Source organism: Daucus carota, chromosome 7 (genome assembly GCF_001625215.2).
Source record: "Daucus carota subsp. sativus chromosome 7, DH1 v3.0, whole genome shotgun sequence".
NCBI classification, from domain to species: domain Eukaryota; kingdom Viridiplantae; phylum Streptophyta; class Magnoliopsida; order Apiales; family Apiaceae; genus Daucus; species Daucus carota.
Window position 1 is genome coordinate 13,694,644 of NC_030387.2, and position 14,811 is coordinate 13,709,454.

General features: G+C 33.8%; 2 protein-coding genes and 1 non-coding gene across 3 annotated transcripts; 1 reads left to right on the forward strand and 2 right to left on the reverse strand.

The window, feature by feature from the left end:
* Positions 1-5,794: 5,794 nt before the first annotated feature.
* LOC108193905 (uncharacterized) lies at positions 5,795-9,057 on the reverse strand. The gene is made up of 5 exons (XM_017360754.2): positions 8,877-9,057; positions 7,493-7,604; positions 7,292-7,381; positions 6,234-6,338; positions 5,795-6,152 (listed from the first exon to the last, which is right to left on the reverse strand). Exons 1-5 carry the CDS (start codon positions 8,942-8,944, stop codon positions 6,051-6,053), a joined length of 477 nt encoding a protein of 158 aa, XP_017216243.1. The 5' UTR covers positions 8,945-9,057; the 3' UTR covers positions 5,795-6,050.
* Positions 9,058-12,077: 3,020 nt separating this feature from the next.
* Positions 12,078-14,474, forward strand: LOC135147907 (uncharacterized). The gene is made up of 2 exons (XM_064081952.1): positions 12,078-12,752; positions 13,083-14,474. Exons 1-2 carry the CDS (start codon positions 12,078-12,080, stop codon positions 14,472-14,474), a joined length of 2,067 nt encoding a protein of 688 aa, XP_063938022.1.
* Positions 12,285-12,391, reverse strand: LOC135148097 (small nucleolar RNA R71). The gene has a single exon (XR_010285992.1). It is a non-coding gene; the product is annotated as a small nucleolar RNA R71 (small nucleolar RNA).
* Positions 14,475-14,811: the final 337 nt, after the last annotated feature.

Sequence of the window (14,811 nt, forward strand, 5' to 3'; positions counted from 1 at the left end):
CGGAAACACAAATTTCCAATAAACATTACTCCCTCCGTCCCCCTGAGTTATATACATTGGGGGACGGGGACGCGGCACGGACTTTAATGCTCCCGTAAAGCATAGTTCTATAACTTATTTTTAAGATTTTTCTTTTCTGAATAAAAGTTTGAATGTTATATTTTTATACAGAAAAAGAAAATTTTAAAAATAAGTTATAGAACTATATTTTATAAGAGCATTGAAGTGTGTGTCGAGCAGTGAAAAACAAACGTATACAATTAAATGGGACAGAGGGAGTACTACATAGAGAGAATTTAAAAGCAAACAAGATTGTTGAGTGATAATATATAAGAAAAGGCTAACTAATTTAAATATATAGCTTGGTTGTTTAAACTAAATTTTCTAATTTATTTTGTAGTACATAAGAAATTTATATTATGTCCCAAACCTAATAAAGAACCCTAAAAAATACTTGTTTTCTTTTAAAATTTTTGATTTTTACAAGCTGGAGGTAGATCATGTATTGGTACTACTGTCGACCGGAACTGAGGCGGGGAAGTTCCAGATATTCTAAATGATAGCATAGTGCATTACAACAAATAGGGGTATTTACCGTGGATAATTCTGTGTCTCAAACGACAGAATAATGGAATCCGTCATAACTTCGTCGTGAACTTGCGACGATTTGTCCCGTCTGTCATATATATGTTACTTGTTCAAATATTTTTCCTTAATTAAAAATAATCAAAAAGATTGGACGATTTGAGAATGATGATGTTTTAGCAATAGAACTTACGATGAAATATTGAAATCTGTCGTAACTTCGTCGTGAACTTGCGCGTCATAAGTTACTGATTTAAATATTTTTCCTCAGTTAAGAATAATCAAAAATTGACGATCTCAGAATGATTTCGTTTTAACAATAGAATTTATGACGGGATATTAGAATTCGTCATTACTTCGTCGGATAACTTACAACGAAGAACGAATACGTCGTAAACTCACTTATAAAATATTTTTCCTTCACTAAAAAATAATTGAAAAATTTTAGTCCTAAAAGTGACGACATTTTTGTGTTAGAACTTACGACGGCTATAATATTCCATCGTAAATTCACTTATTAAAAAAATCTTAATTAAAAAATAATCAAAAAGTTCCAAAAAATGATGACGTTTTTGTGTTGGAACTTACGACGACTATTATATTCCGTCGTAAATTTACTTATTAAAATATTTTTCCTCAATTAAAAAAATAATCGAAAAAATCCAATCATATGTTGTAACTTGTTAATATTGATTAAAATGAATTTTAAAAAATATGTCTGGTGTGTGAATTTTGTAGTTAAATGTGGTCAAATTACTTAGTTTTTAATGGAATACTTATTTGAAATATGAAACTATTTTTTATAAGAGGGGGGAGAAACCAGCGATGCGACCGCGCAGTGCCACCGGACCTCCGTTTGTTCGGCGGGACGAAAAGAGGAAGCAACAGATGTTACGGATGACAAAATAATCCGATCCGACGGATACCCGATTCGAAATCCAAAATTTTGGATTTACCGAACCTGATTTTTTTTTTTTTTTGGATTTGGATATGGATTTAATTTTCAAAGCCGAAAAATTTTGGATTTGGATATTAGGTATACCGATCAGAAACCCGATCTAAACCTGAAACCCGGAAAAAACCCCGAATATATAATACTATATATATATATATATTATTGTATAATTTTTAGAACATATATTTACCTTTAACCTAACAATTGAATAATAATTAAATCCAATAAAATTAAATTATAACATAATTCTATAGGGTAATCTGGTGAATAAAACATTTTCAAATGATAAATATTATTTATTGGGTCGATTATTAAAATTTAATAATACATATATAAACTAATTATACTGATATTTTAATATCATGAGTGAAGTTGAAATATTAAAAATCATCTCCTCCTCATGCTCCATGTCGCGTTTGAGAGATTTCAAGTACTTGGAATATTTATAATTCATACAACGATCACTGCAGCCCTCATAAGAGCAACTCCAACTCATGTCTCCTCTTAATTATACACTACACCAAATACAAGTATTGATAACGGCCATTCTAGCCTATTTTATGTTAGAATAATACCTTCTTTCGATAGAATATCTTTGTCAGAAAATTTGTAATCAAATGTTTAGAACTGCGTTGGAAGTTTCATTTTATTGGAAGATAAACGCGAGATCTACTTATTGGTTATTATAGTATTAAACTTAACATCTGACGGACTTTTTGTCAGAATTATAATTTATTTATTATTAAATGAATTTCTACGAAATAATAATTAAAAACAAAAAACAAATTTTGAGAAACTATCTATCAGAAGTTTACAACTAAATAAGAAGAAAATAAATAAATTACTAACTTTTATATTAAAACAATAACGCAAATTTTTTGACAAACTTGTCACAAGTTCTTAATTTTCTACAGTGGTCTTCTATCAGAAATTTATCTTCTTACAAAATTGGTTTGTAAGAAAAATTAATTTTCAAAAAATATTGTGTAACTTCCATGCTGTCAAAGGTATGCTATTCTAATTATATATTTTGATTGTCACATGTATGATTTTTTGACAGATTTTGTATTGTCGTGTTGGAACTTGTTTTTGTATGAATATTTGATAGGTGTGATGTTGGAAATTTTCTCACCATAGACATACTTCACCTATCTTTTCATTTTCGAGTCAAATTGGCTTCCAATCAACAATAATGTCAAATAGGCTTCAAAACAACAAAACGTAGCCTATGTATAATAAAATAAAAATATACACAGATCAAAACCAACATCAATATACAACATACAAAGAGTGTCGTCGACTTCATATAAAGAATAAAAATGTTTGCTGCCGACATCGTCATAATTGACAATATCAAAATATTCCTAACTTAACATGAAAATTAAGTAAATTACCTTGTGATTCTAGTGGCACCATCAGATTTCTTATAAGAACCACCAGTTTTGCCATCGTCACCGTCATCATTCGTCATTATTATCATCACCACCATAATCATGATCATGATCGTCAACTACAACTACGGTTTTGGACTTGATCATTTACCAAAAAGTACGTTGACATCTCGTAATGACAAATACGTGAGAGTAATCAGAATGTACAAAACTCACTCCTCATTTTTGATAGATAACAATATATAATCTAATAAAGTGTTATTTTATTTCATAGGTATAAACCATTATTTAAAATTTGTATTATAAATTTAATAAAATTGTATTCAGGGTTGTTTTTATTGTTATTACATACAGGTGAGGCCTCGATTAAATATTTTAATATGTGAATTTTATAATTTGCTAAATATTTAATATATCATCTAATTGTTTCAAATATATAAAAAATAAATTAAAATTATTTTATATTAATTATATTCTTCTATTATAATACTATTTAAATATAATAGATTTAAATAATAATAATATTTTGGTGTATAATATACAATTCATTTTAACATCATAATTTGTTAAAAGTAGTAATAATTATATTGAATTCAAATTAAACAAATAAATAACAATTGCAAAAATATAAACTGAGTTCTGAATCATATTTTAAAAATATTACAAGTTTGTATTTTATAAAACTTTGTTCGAGACCCATTCATATATGATTGGTGGGGTTCAAATTGCTCCTTATATCGTCATTTTGTTTCCTTTGCAAAACACCGTTTTTCATTACTCGAAATTAATCAAACTAAGAAATAAATATTGAAAAATCAATCCACATTTCACACAATTTCACATTTTAAATGATTTGATAATACAATTTACTTATTGTTTTAATGTTTTTCCATACTAAGTTAAATTTTTTACTAAATTGTGAATTTGGGATTTCTATACATATTGATGATTACATTATTTAAATCAATAACAGATGAATACAAAAATAGAAATTTCATTATTGATTGGTCTCTTGCAATTGTTAAGATGAAATAGTACACCCAAAAATTAATAGATAGCCGATATATTATTGTATGAACATAGGAGGGGGAAAAAAATTTCGCCAAAGGCAAGGAATAAATCTACCTGAAATCTATTTCCAATCATAGCATCTTCACTATATAAATACCTTAAAATGACAAAAGCTCAAATGCATTCAACAACATCATTGCTACGACTCCTGGTGTTAGACTCCAAGCAATGGCATTGTCGAAAAAAAGCGTTATATTTTGTGCAAGCATCATTCTTTTTATCGTTCTAGTGTCAGAAGTTGCAGAGGCGGACAAGTTCATATCATATGGTGCAATGTATGCAAATGGGCGGAAATGCAGGAATCGTTCAGGTTGTATTGTACGAGATACACCAGCAAATCCTTATAATAGAGGCTGTCAGGCGTCACAAAGATGTCGTGGCGGCACTGAATAATGTATGGAGGCATTTCTAAGTTTGTATTTTCCCTCCAATATATTGAAATGTATTGCTTGTGTAGGAGATGCAAAGGAATTACATTTGTTAAAAAACTAATTCCTATATATCTCCATGAATAAATTTATATTATGTAATGGATTGAATGTGGGAATTTTACTGTTCTTTATAATATTTTACTTAAAACCTAATATTAAATTTAGATTATAACAATGAGTAATTTAATAAGAAATATTAAAAAAGACAAATAAATTTAGAGATAAAGATATAAAACATTGCAAATCAACTATGCCACTATTTCTAGCATATTAATTTAATTAACATTTGTAATCTAATTTTATGAGAACTGAAGGGTCATTCATTAAATCAAAAATTTGAATAATAAGATCCAAAAAATAAACTCGATATATAGATTTCAAATTAGAAATTCTATATCCTACACTTAAGGATTTTAGTTGACAGAGTTCATGAAGAAGTAATCTTCTCAATACTTCAAACAAGAAAGAGTGAAAGATATAAAGAAAGATGAGTCAAGAACACCTAATCTTGAAAATGTTAATAATTCACGACCCTATTGATTATTGGGTCCAGGTCCCTGGCAGCCGTATGCCAGGGACCGGTTATATAACCCACTGTTTCCTGGCCGTTGGATGCATATCCAGCGGCCAGGATCATATTAAAACTTTAATGTGTCCAGCGCTTTTTTAGCGCTGGACAGGGATTCCCACGTCCAGCGCTAAAAAAGCGCTGGACATGGGAATCCCTGTCCAGCGCTAAAAAAGCGCTGGACACATTAAACTTTTAATAAGATCCTGGCCGCTGGATATGCATCCAACGGCCAGGAAATAGGCTGTTGGTTAAGCGGTCCACAGCAACCGGTTGCTGTGGACCGCTGCCCTTGATTAATATAGCAAGGTGATGCCCAGCGACAAACATAATAAAAGCCAACCAAAAGTTCACATAGACCATCCCATCAGTAAATTGAAATGCTGATCTAAAACATCCTATTTTCACCCCTATCAGCAAATTGCAATGCTGGATCAGAAAATCATCAACCACTTGGACAATTTTCTGTTGCCCAGCTCACTTAAAACCTCTTCTGTTTCGCCCCACCAGCAAACCTCACTCAAAACCTCCTCTGTTTCGCCCCACCAGCAAATTGCAAAGTCTAAATCAAAAAATATTCGAAAGAGAAGCATCAGTCCTTGCGGAGCCTATTATTTACAGCCCAAGACTGTATTTCATTGACAATCTTAGACTTGCTGGTAACATAGAATAAAGATCATTCCTTCCCTGGCTTACTCGGCAATCAGATGCGGATACTTAAGTAGCTTCTCCCGGAAAACTACGACCTAAAACAAATGTAATGCAAATGCAATTAACAAAAAGAGAGAGTCTGTGATGCAACAATGTACCTTTCAATATTGAGGCAGCTTAATATTATAGCACTGTATCTTATACATGTATTCACTAGAGTCTCTGTATCTAGAAAAGGCAAAAACATACATATCTATTTAATTTTGAATGAAATTACTCTAGAAAATGGTAAATCACATCACCAAAGATTGACAACTATATTGGGTGTACACAAGATTCACAAATCAATCTACATAACATCCAGAAGCTTGCACATATTCACGCAAGTGCAAATTTCATTAAGCTGTCTTTGGTCTCACGAGCTTCCTTCTAGTTTGCTTGCTTAGAATTAAGTTCTTCATGCCTATGAAATACATCAAAGCGCCAAAAAGTGCAAAATTCTGCATAAAATACAGAGAATTATTGCAAATGCTATATATCAACCTTGAGCAATATATGACATTCAGTAGATTTGGACAAACCAGCAAAAAGTCTGCCTGTATTGCCTCCAAATCTGACTTGGTAATGCCCTTGTTGAAGTAGTACCCGTGCCATATGGAAGCAATGGCAAGCACCCGGTTATACATCTACATATTGATTGGATATAGTAAAAGATGTATCAATGAAAATAGGGCTGTCAAACATATAATTCGGATACGGATACGCCTATATCCGTATCTGTATCTGCAATTGTCGAATTCAGATACGGATAATATCCGCTTTATTTCGGATACGGATAGTATCTGTTTTTTCTCGGATACGAACGCGGATATTTTGGACGGATGCCGAATTTTTTGATGGCCCTACCGTATTATCAATGATTTTAGAACATTTTTTTCCGATTAAGCTCAAATGATATTTTTATATATGTAAAGACTATTTGTACAATTATATAAAATTTATATAAATGTATTGTTTAATGCATATACACACATTACAAGCGAACAGAATAAAATTTTAATTATATATAATTATATATTATATAATTTAAATATCATATATGTATTTAATTTCGGATTCGGATACGGATAATATCCGCTTTAATTCAGATACGGATTATATCTGCATTTTCTCGAATGCGAATTTTTCGGACGGATATCAGATTTTTCGAAATTTTTTGACAGCCCGAAATGAAAATGAGTAGATAGAACTAAAAAACCACTTCCTTTCATCAAATCAATTAAGTCCTATCTGGAACCATTTTGTCTCTGATTGCTACTAGCTTGCAACGCAAACAAAATTACTAAACAACATCCCCAACTACCAGAGTACAAATTTGTTTCTTTCTCATATTTTTACAACATTATACAAACCCAATACTAAATCTTTTCCATTCTTCGGTTATGTATGGAAAAATAGAAATAAAATGACCACAATTTTAGGTATTCACTTAATCGATGTGTCATACTGAATTAATCAAATTCTAGCCAAAGGGGTGCATAGCACAAAAGCTCAGTATACAAGGAACAGAGAGCGTACTTGAAAATTTTATAATAAGCAGAGAACAGAAAATAGAGATAGATAGGTAAACAAACATTACCAAGAGATAAGCACCGATTCGACTGCCAAATATAAATAGTAAACCTCCAATTCCATTTGATAATAGAGAGAATAGGACAATATCTTTGTCCTGGATATAATTAAAGTTATCATCGAATCAGGGAAGCAACTCAAAGAAAAATGAAACTGAAACACTTTACTAAAACAAACATAACTAAAAAATATATGTTTTGGATCTTACACTGATAGTAGGAGAAATATCTAACTTAGACTTTACAAGTCTCTGAAAATCAGATACCATGGGAGCAAATACTTTCGCCGCTGGACCACCATTATCACCAAATTCATTATACCTGCATTGATGTATGCCAAATTAACAAAATAAATAAGAAAATATATAAAATTTTGGCCCTGGACAATATGCCCCAACAAGAAACCAGAAATTCATACTTTGAAGACATATTTTGATTGTGGAATTAAGAACTTAGAAATAATAATTTCATAATTACACTGGCATCACCAGTGAAATGGTCTTCACCATTGTCGATGTGTGGCAAATTGAATAGGTGATTGGGTCATTAGAAAATTGGTGCTCAATGAAACCATCCTTCAAACAATGCATTAGAGTGGGAACTGGGAAACAATTAATATGCCAATAAGTGCCTAAGTTGATTAGACTCTTGTTGTATAAACTTAATTTTGGCCATCTGAACCAGGGGTAACCAAATCAAACTTGAGCTTAAACCTTCTTCATCTTATTCCATAATATGACTACACAACATCAAAGCACCCTAAATTATAAGCCCTGCCAAGAAGATTCGTTTCAAGTTTTAAACAATACTCACACAGACATACACACACAAGCATTTTACTTTGTTGATGAGACTTATTATACATAACATCAAGCCAATAATTATATTAATTTAAACCATGACATAATTGCACCCGAATCCCATAATCTTGTATTAGTCAAATCCAGTATACTTGCTTCCTAGAATCCTAGTTAAGTATATACTAAAAATTAAGTTCAATGCTTATCATCTTTGTTGGGGTCACTAATGCGAATCAACCAATAATCATCCGAAGCTGATACTACTCCCAAGATGTTTAAGAGCACATTCTACACAGAACCATCTCAAAACTCTTGAAAGTGCAAGTACAAGACGTCCCGGTTATATAACCAGGACGCAAAATCTTATTTGAACCCGAACAAAAAACAAAAACTCCCAGATAATAGCCATCATTGTAGTTGAGCAGACCAAAGCAGCCGTAAAAATGATCTACACCAACTATAAAGCCCACATTAAATCTCTGAAAGTCTCTAGTTGATACACTTTCAATCCCTACCAAAACAACTATACACACCAAGTTCTAAAGAAATGTGAATAGTCCAAGAAAAATACATACAAACCCTAAACCCCAATTCAATTATGAATCAACCAGTGAGGTCGAAATCAACAATTAGACAAAGATAAATACAAATTAACTAAAAATCCATATAATAAATGAGAACAAATAGTGACACTTAAATATAATACTGTCATTATTACTAGAAGTGTTAATTAAGAAGCTAAAAAAGAAAGTAGATCTAACAGCAAGCGATATGAATATATACATAAACATACATTTGCCAAGCAGAAAGGATGAAAAAAGAGGCGTAGAGAAGCCTTCCGAAGAAAGATAAGAAACCCATCTCGCCGAGACTTGTTCCAGCGAGCTCCAGCAGTTTCCGATTTGCTTTCGTTTGATATATTTTCTGATCGTCACTTTGCAAGATTTATAAGACGCAGAGCATTTCCGTCAGGTTTATTGATTTCATATTTCACAATTAATATATTATTATTTAAAATATTATGAATTGAATATATTATCTTAATATATTATCGGATGATATTTGATATTTTCGACAAATAAAATTAACTAGGCGAGTATTTAAATTTTTGGTTAAAAATGTTTCATAAGATAAATTTTCAGCGAATAAGATTTTTTTCATTCATATTATTTTTATCTATTTCTACTCTAGACTTTCTCATGATTAGAAATGGTTTTACAAACTATTCTGTCTAATGTTCAATACTTTTCTTGTGATTTTTCTTTTGAAATGTTAATTTTCATTTAATCTTATATAGATTATAATAGAATATATCTTATTATATTTATATATGTTCTTAAATAAGTAATTAAAATATATGCAAACATATAACGTGTTAGTGTGGACGGTTGAAAGCGATATAATATAATATAAATGAATTAATATTTTATGAAATACTAATTTATTAGAGTTCGAAGAGATCACATCTATAACGTTCAATTTAAAATCAATCTTATGACTGACATTTTTTTAAAAACAAAAATTTGTACCGATCAATTAATAATAAACTGCAAAATACATGTATATGGAGAGCTATACAATAGTCAATCATAATATCTCGTATTTGATATTTAATAAACAGCAAGGTCTCTTTAAATTGTTATATATATATATATATATATATATATATATATATATATATATAGACACACATATAATTAAATGATTTAATTTTAAAATGCATCATATTATAAAAAAACATGAAATAAAAACAGCACACTAAAAAATATTAAATGTTACCATTCATATATATGTTATTATTACAACATTAATAATATGGATTATTTGGATTCATCTTAATAAATTTTATTAGAATTAGAGAGTGTAAATAATAGGGGTTTGAGATCGGTATTTATACGAGAGAAAAATGTTACCAATTATACATATGTTATAATTGCAGCGTTTTTTTTTTTTGAATAAAGGAGATTTTATTAAGATCAAATATCCGACACAAGTGTCTCCAACATACATGATGGAGGAGACAATAAATCAATGAAGCCATTGAGCATACAAGGTAGTCTAGCCATCAACTGAGCTACCTTGTTAGCTTGCTTCTTTACAAAACCCAACTTAATCCAATTCCTACTGCAAATGAACTCTCGAGCTTACTCAATGAGGATCCCAGCTTCCAACAGATTTATGGATTTTCCATTAATTGCCTGGACACTTAGCAGCAAGTCATTTTCGATAACAACAGAGTAGCCTTGGATGTCTTTTATCCACTGGAGAGCTTCCAGAATACCAATTAATTCAGCTTCTTGATAAGTGGATTTTACATCCACTTGGAAGCCTTCATTTATGCTTAAATTGATGGATCGTTCTCAAGTATGTGGTATTTTTGATGTGTTTTTGTGTTGATGTGTGTACAGAACCAAGATGGAGGGGGGATGGACTTTTCCAGGCTTATACGGTGAATTGGAAGTCGAGAAATGAAGCGAAAAGAAAGAAAATCACCAGCGCCTGCGCCCTGGGGGCAGCCTTGGAGCGCGCCTGAGCTCTCCCGAAGGTGGAAAATTCAGTTTTTGAAGCCCATTTGGATTAGCTGCTGACCCGGTCAACTTAGGCCCTTAAATACAAAATATACAAGGAAGAAAAAGCCCTAAGCAATAACCTAGAAACATTCTAAGGAGCACGTGACGGCTACGGAGAAGATCTAGATTCATAGTTTTCTTTTGTCTTCTTCCAATTAGGCGATACTTTTGGATGCTCATTCGGATTTGTTTCGAAACTCTTGTTTTACTCTTTTGACTTTGTTTTTCCTATTCAGTACCATGTTTACATTCGAACCCATGATGATGAGAAGTTCGATTATGAACTAATCATTGTCATGGGATTTTAGCGGATTTATCGATGAATTTCAGTAGTTAATTTGTCTTGTTCATATGTGATGGTTTGATTTCCTCGTATTGGTTGTGCTTATTCGTCTTGGATGCGTAGCTAACATCTAAGATTGCTTGTTAATCTTTATTGAAGCGACAGTGAATATATTGATTTAGAACTTGCCATGCAAGCATAGGTTTCGTGTTCGATAACATGACTTGTGATGTGATTTTACCCATCTTGCATCGCCCTATGTAATCTTGATAGATAACTTGTTCCTCAACCGTTATGTTTTCAAATTCTATAGACATATAGGATCTAAGCATAATTGGTGTCTGTTTACCTTCTATCTTAATTGTGGATGTGTAGCAGTATGGTGCACGTATAACGACAGTTAGCGTGTATCAGTCTCGTGTTATCTGATTAGTTATCAACCATTACAATCGAATAAAGGTAGAGCTCTGAATGAAGTTGTTAATGAATCTAGAATCCCATGTTTATTTCTCATTAGTAAATCGTTATTCTCTTAGTTGATAATTCTTAGTTTCATAATTCGAATCGAATTAGTTAAGTAGAAAACCAAAACCCAATTTGATACTTGTCTAAGCATTGAATAATAATCATACATTGGTGCATAAGTGCATATTTCTGAATACACCAGTCTCTGTGGGAACGAACTTGAATTATATTCTATATTACTTGTGACCACGTACACTTGCGTGATTTTGTGCGAACAAGTTTTTGGCGCCGCTGCCGGGGACTCGGTGTTATATTTTAGTTTATGTGCTTGTCATCAGTGGTCGTTAAAGTTAACTGACTTGGATTCTTTTCTCACTTTAGTTCGTTTGTGTGTGTTTCAGGTACTTGAGTGACGTGTATGCGAACACGTTCTCAGGCTCGTAAAGAAGCATTGGTTAAGGAAGAAACAGCAGTGAGTATTACAATGGATGATCAACCACCAGCAGTTAACGATACTAAGGCTCTTAAGGCTTTCTCTGAGCCGAAAATCAATGACATTCAGTCGAGCATTGTCAGGCCAGCGATTCAGGCCAACACTTTCGAAATCAAACCTAGCACTATTCAGATGGTACAGAACTCAGTGCAGTTTGGGGGTTCTCCGACAGAGGATCCTAATATGCATATTCGAGACTTCATTGAGATCTGTGACACTTTCAAGTTTAATGGTGTTACGGAAGATGCCATTAAATTGAGGCTGTTCCCGTTTTCTCTGAGGGATAAAGCTAAGGGATGGTTGCATTCTCTTCCTGCAGGATCTATTACGACATGGGAGGATCTGGCTCAGAAGTTTCTTACTAAGTTTTTCCCTATGGCCAAAACAGCTGCAATGAGGAATGCTATCACTCAATTCTCTCAGTTATCTGGTGAAACTCTTTGTGAAGCATGGGAACGCTACAAGGAGATGCTTCGAAAGTGCCCACATCATGGGATGCCTGACTGGATGGTTATCAATTGCTTCTATAATGGCTTGGGTCCTCAAACGAGACCAATGTTAGATGCAGCATCAGGTGGAGCTTTGTGGGCTAAGAACTATGATGAGGCTTATGAGTTGATCGAGATGATGGCTGCGAATGAATATCAGAATCCTAGTCAGCGTCTTCATCAGGGCAAAGCAGCAGGAATTCTAGATGTTGATGCTACTACCGCTTTGACTGCTCAGCTTAAGGCTCTTACTATGAAGGTGGATTCTTTGGCAAATTTGGGAAATCAGCAGCCACCTTCAGTTTGCGAGCTTTGTGCTAGTGCACATTCTTCTGATCAGTGTGCTATATCTAGTGAATCCGCGCAGTTTGTGAGCAACTTCCAGAGGCCTCAACAGCCAGTTCCGGCCACTTATCATCCCAATAATCGGAATCATCCGAATTTCAGCTGGAGCAATAATCAGAACTACATGCCACAACAGCAGCAACAGTTTCAGCAGCAGGGAGCTAGACCTTTCAACCCCTCTGGTTTTCAACAACAGTTTACACCGAAGCAGCAATTCCATCCACCTGGGTTCCAGCAACAAAATCATGGGGAGGCTGGACAGTCTTCCAATGAAAGATCAGAATTGGAAGAATTAAGACTAATGGTTAAAAGCCAATCGGTGTCAATCAAGACTTTGGAGAACCAGATTGGGCAGATTGCTAACGCGTTGATAAACAGACCACAAGGAACTCTTCCTAGTGATACCGAGGCCAATCCGGGTAGGAAAGAGGTGAAGGAACAGGTACAGGCTATCACCTTGAGGTCTGGAAAGGTAACCAAGGAAAAAGATTCAGCAACAGAGCGAAACAAGGAAGAGAGTGATCAACATGTTGAAACACCCATGCCCTCATCTGAGTCTAATAGTGGAAAAACTGTTGTTGAAGCTGACAAGGATGAAATCAACGAGGAAGCAAGCAAGGAACCAACCGAAAAGTCTAGTCCAAAAGCTGATATTGGGGTCAAGCAAGTGTATCCACCTCCCCCTTTTCCGAAGAGACTTCAGAAGCATAAGCTTGACAAACAATTCGCTAAATTTCTAGAGGTTTTCAAGAAATTGCAAATCAATATACCTTTTGCGGAAGCTCTAAAACAGATGCCGAGCTATGCTAAGTTCATGAAAGGTATTCTATCTCGGAAGCTGAAGCTTGAGGACTTGGATACCGTTGCTCTAACGGAAGAGTGCAGTGCGGTGCTGCAACAGAAATTGCCTCCAAAACTTAAAGATCCCGGAAGTTTCACAATACCATGTACTATTGGCAAGTTATCTTTCGACAAGTGTTTGTGTGATCTGGGAGCTAGTATCAATCTGATGCCGTTGTCTGTCTTCAAGAAACTTGGGCTGCCGGAGCCGAAACCTACGAACATGTCATTACAACTAGCTGATCGGTCCATCACTTACCCACGAGGTATAGTGGAGGATGTCTTGGTTAAGGTGGATAAGCTCATATTTCCTGCTGATTTTGTCATTCTAGACTTCGAGGAGGATAAGCAGATTCCCATTATCTTGGGGAGGCTGTTCTTAGCTACAGGCCAAACTTTGATCGATGTGCAAAAAGGAGAGCTTACAATGAGAGTTCAAGATCAGAGTGTCACTTTTAAGGTGTTCAACGCAATGAAATTTCCAACCGACGAAGAAGAATGCTTTAAGGTGGAGCCACTAGAAGCTGTTGAAAATTCTGAGACGGGGCAAAAGCTAAGGCCAAGTACCTTTGAGAGAGTCTTAACAGGGGATTCTGATTTCGAAGATGAAGGAGTAGCAGAGCTTGAAAATTCTCAAGAGCATCGTAATCCATTTATTGAAGAAGCTCCCGAACTCGAACTCAAACTACCTCCAGATCTCTTAAGTGATGTGCAGTTTAGAAGGTTGTCACGGCGCATAGATGACATGCATGACATTCACCACTATTTTGCAAAGGATTTTACTAAGGCTCTTGGGAGTGCTTTTCGAGCTATTGGTGTTGAGGTTGATTGGCCAGTGTTTGGAGATGGCATGGTATATTCACCACCTGATCCTCCACCCGAGGAGGGTGTTCCTCCGGACATCTAGGTATGTGTCTATCCTTATTATCACCTTCAATGAGGACATTGAATATTTTAAGTTTGGGGGTGGTAATCTACGGATTAGTAGTAGTGTGTGTGTCATATAGGTTGCATGATGCATATAGTTTGGTATAGTCTCATATAGTTTGCATATATTTGTACGGTTTTTTTAGTTTGCATATATTAGTACGGGTTTTATATATATATATATATATATATATATATATATATATATATGCTTGTATTAGTAGTGTCATATAGTTTCATTTGCATGAATCTTGAACTGGTGTTCCAAGTTGATTTCCTATGATGAGTTTATGTGCATAATTTCTTGGCTAGTAGTC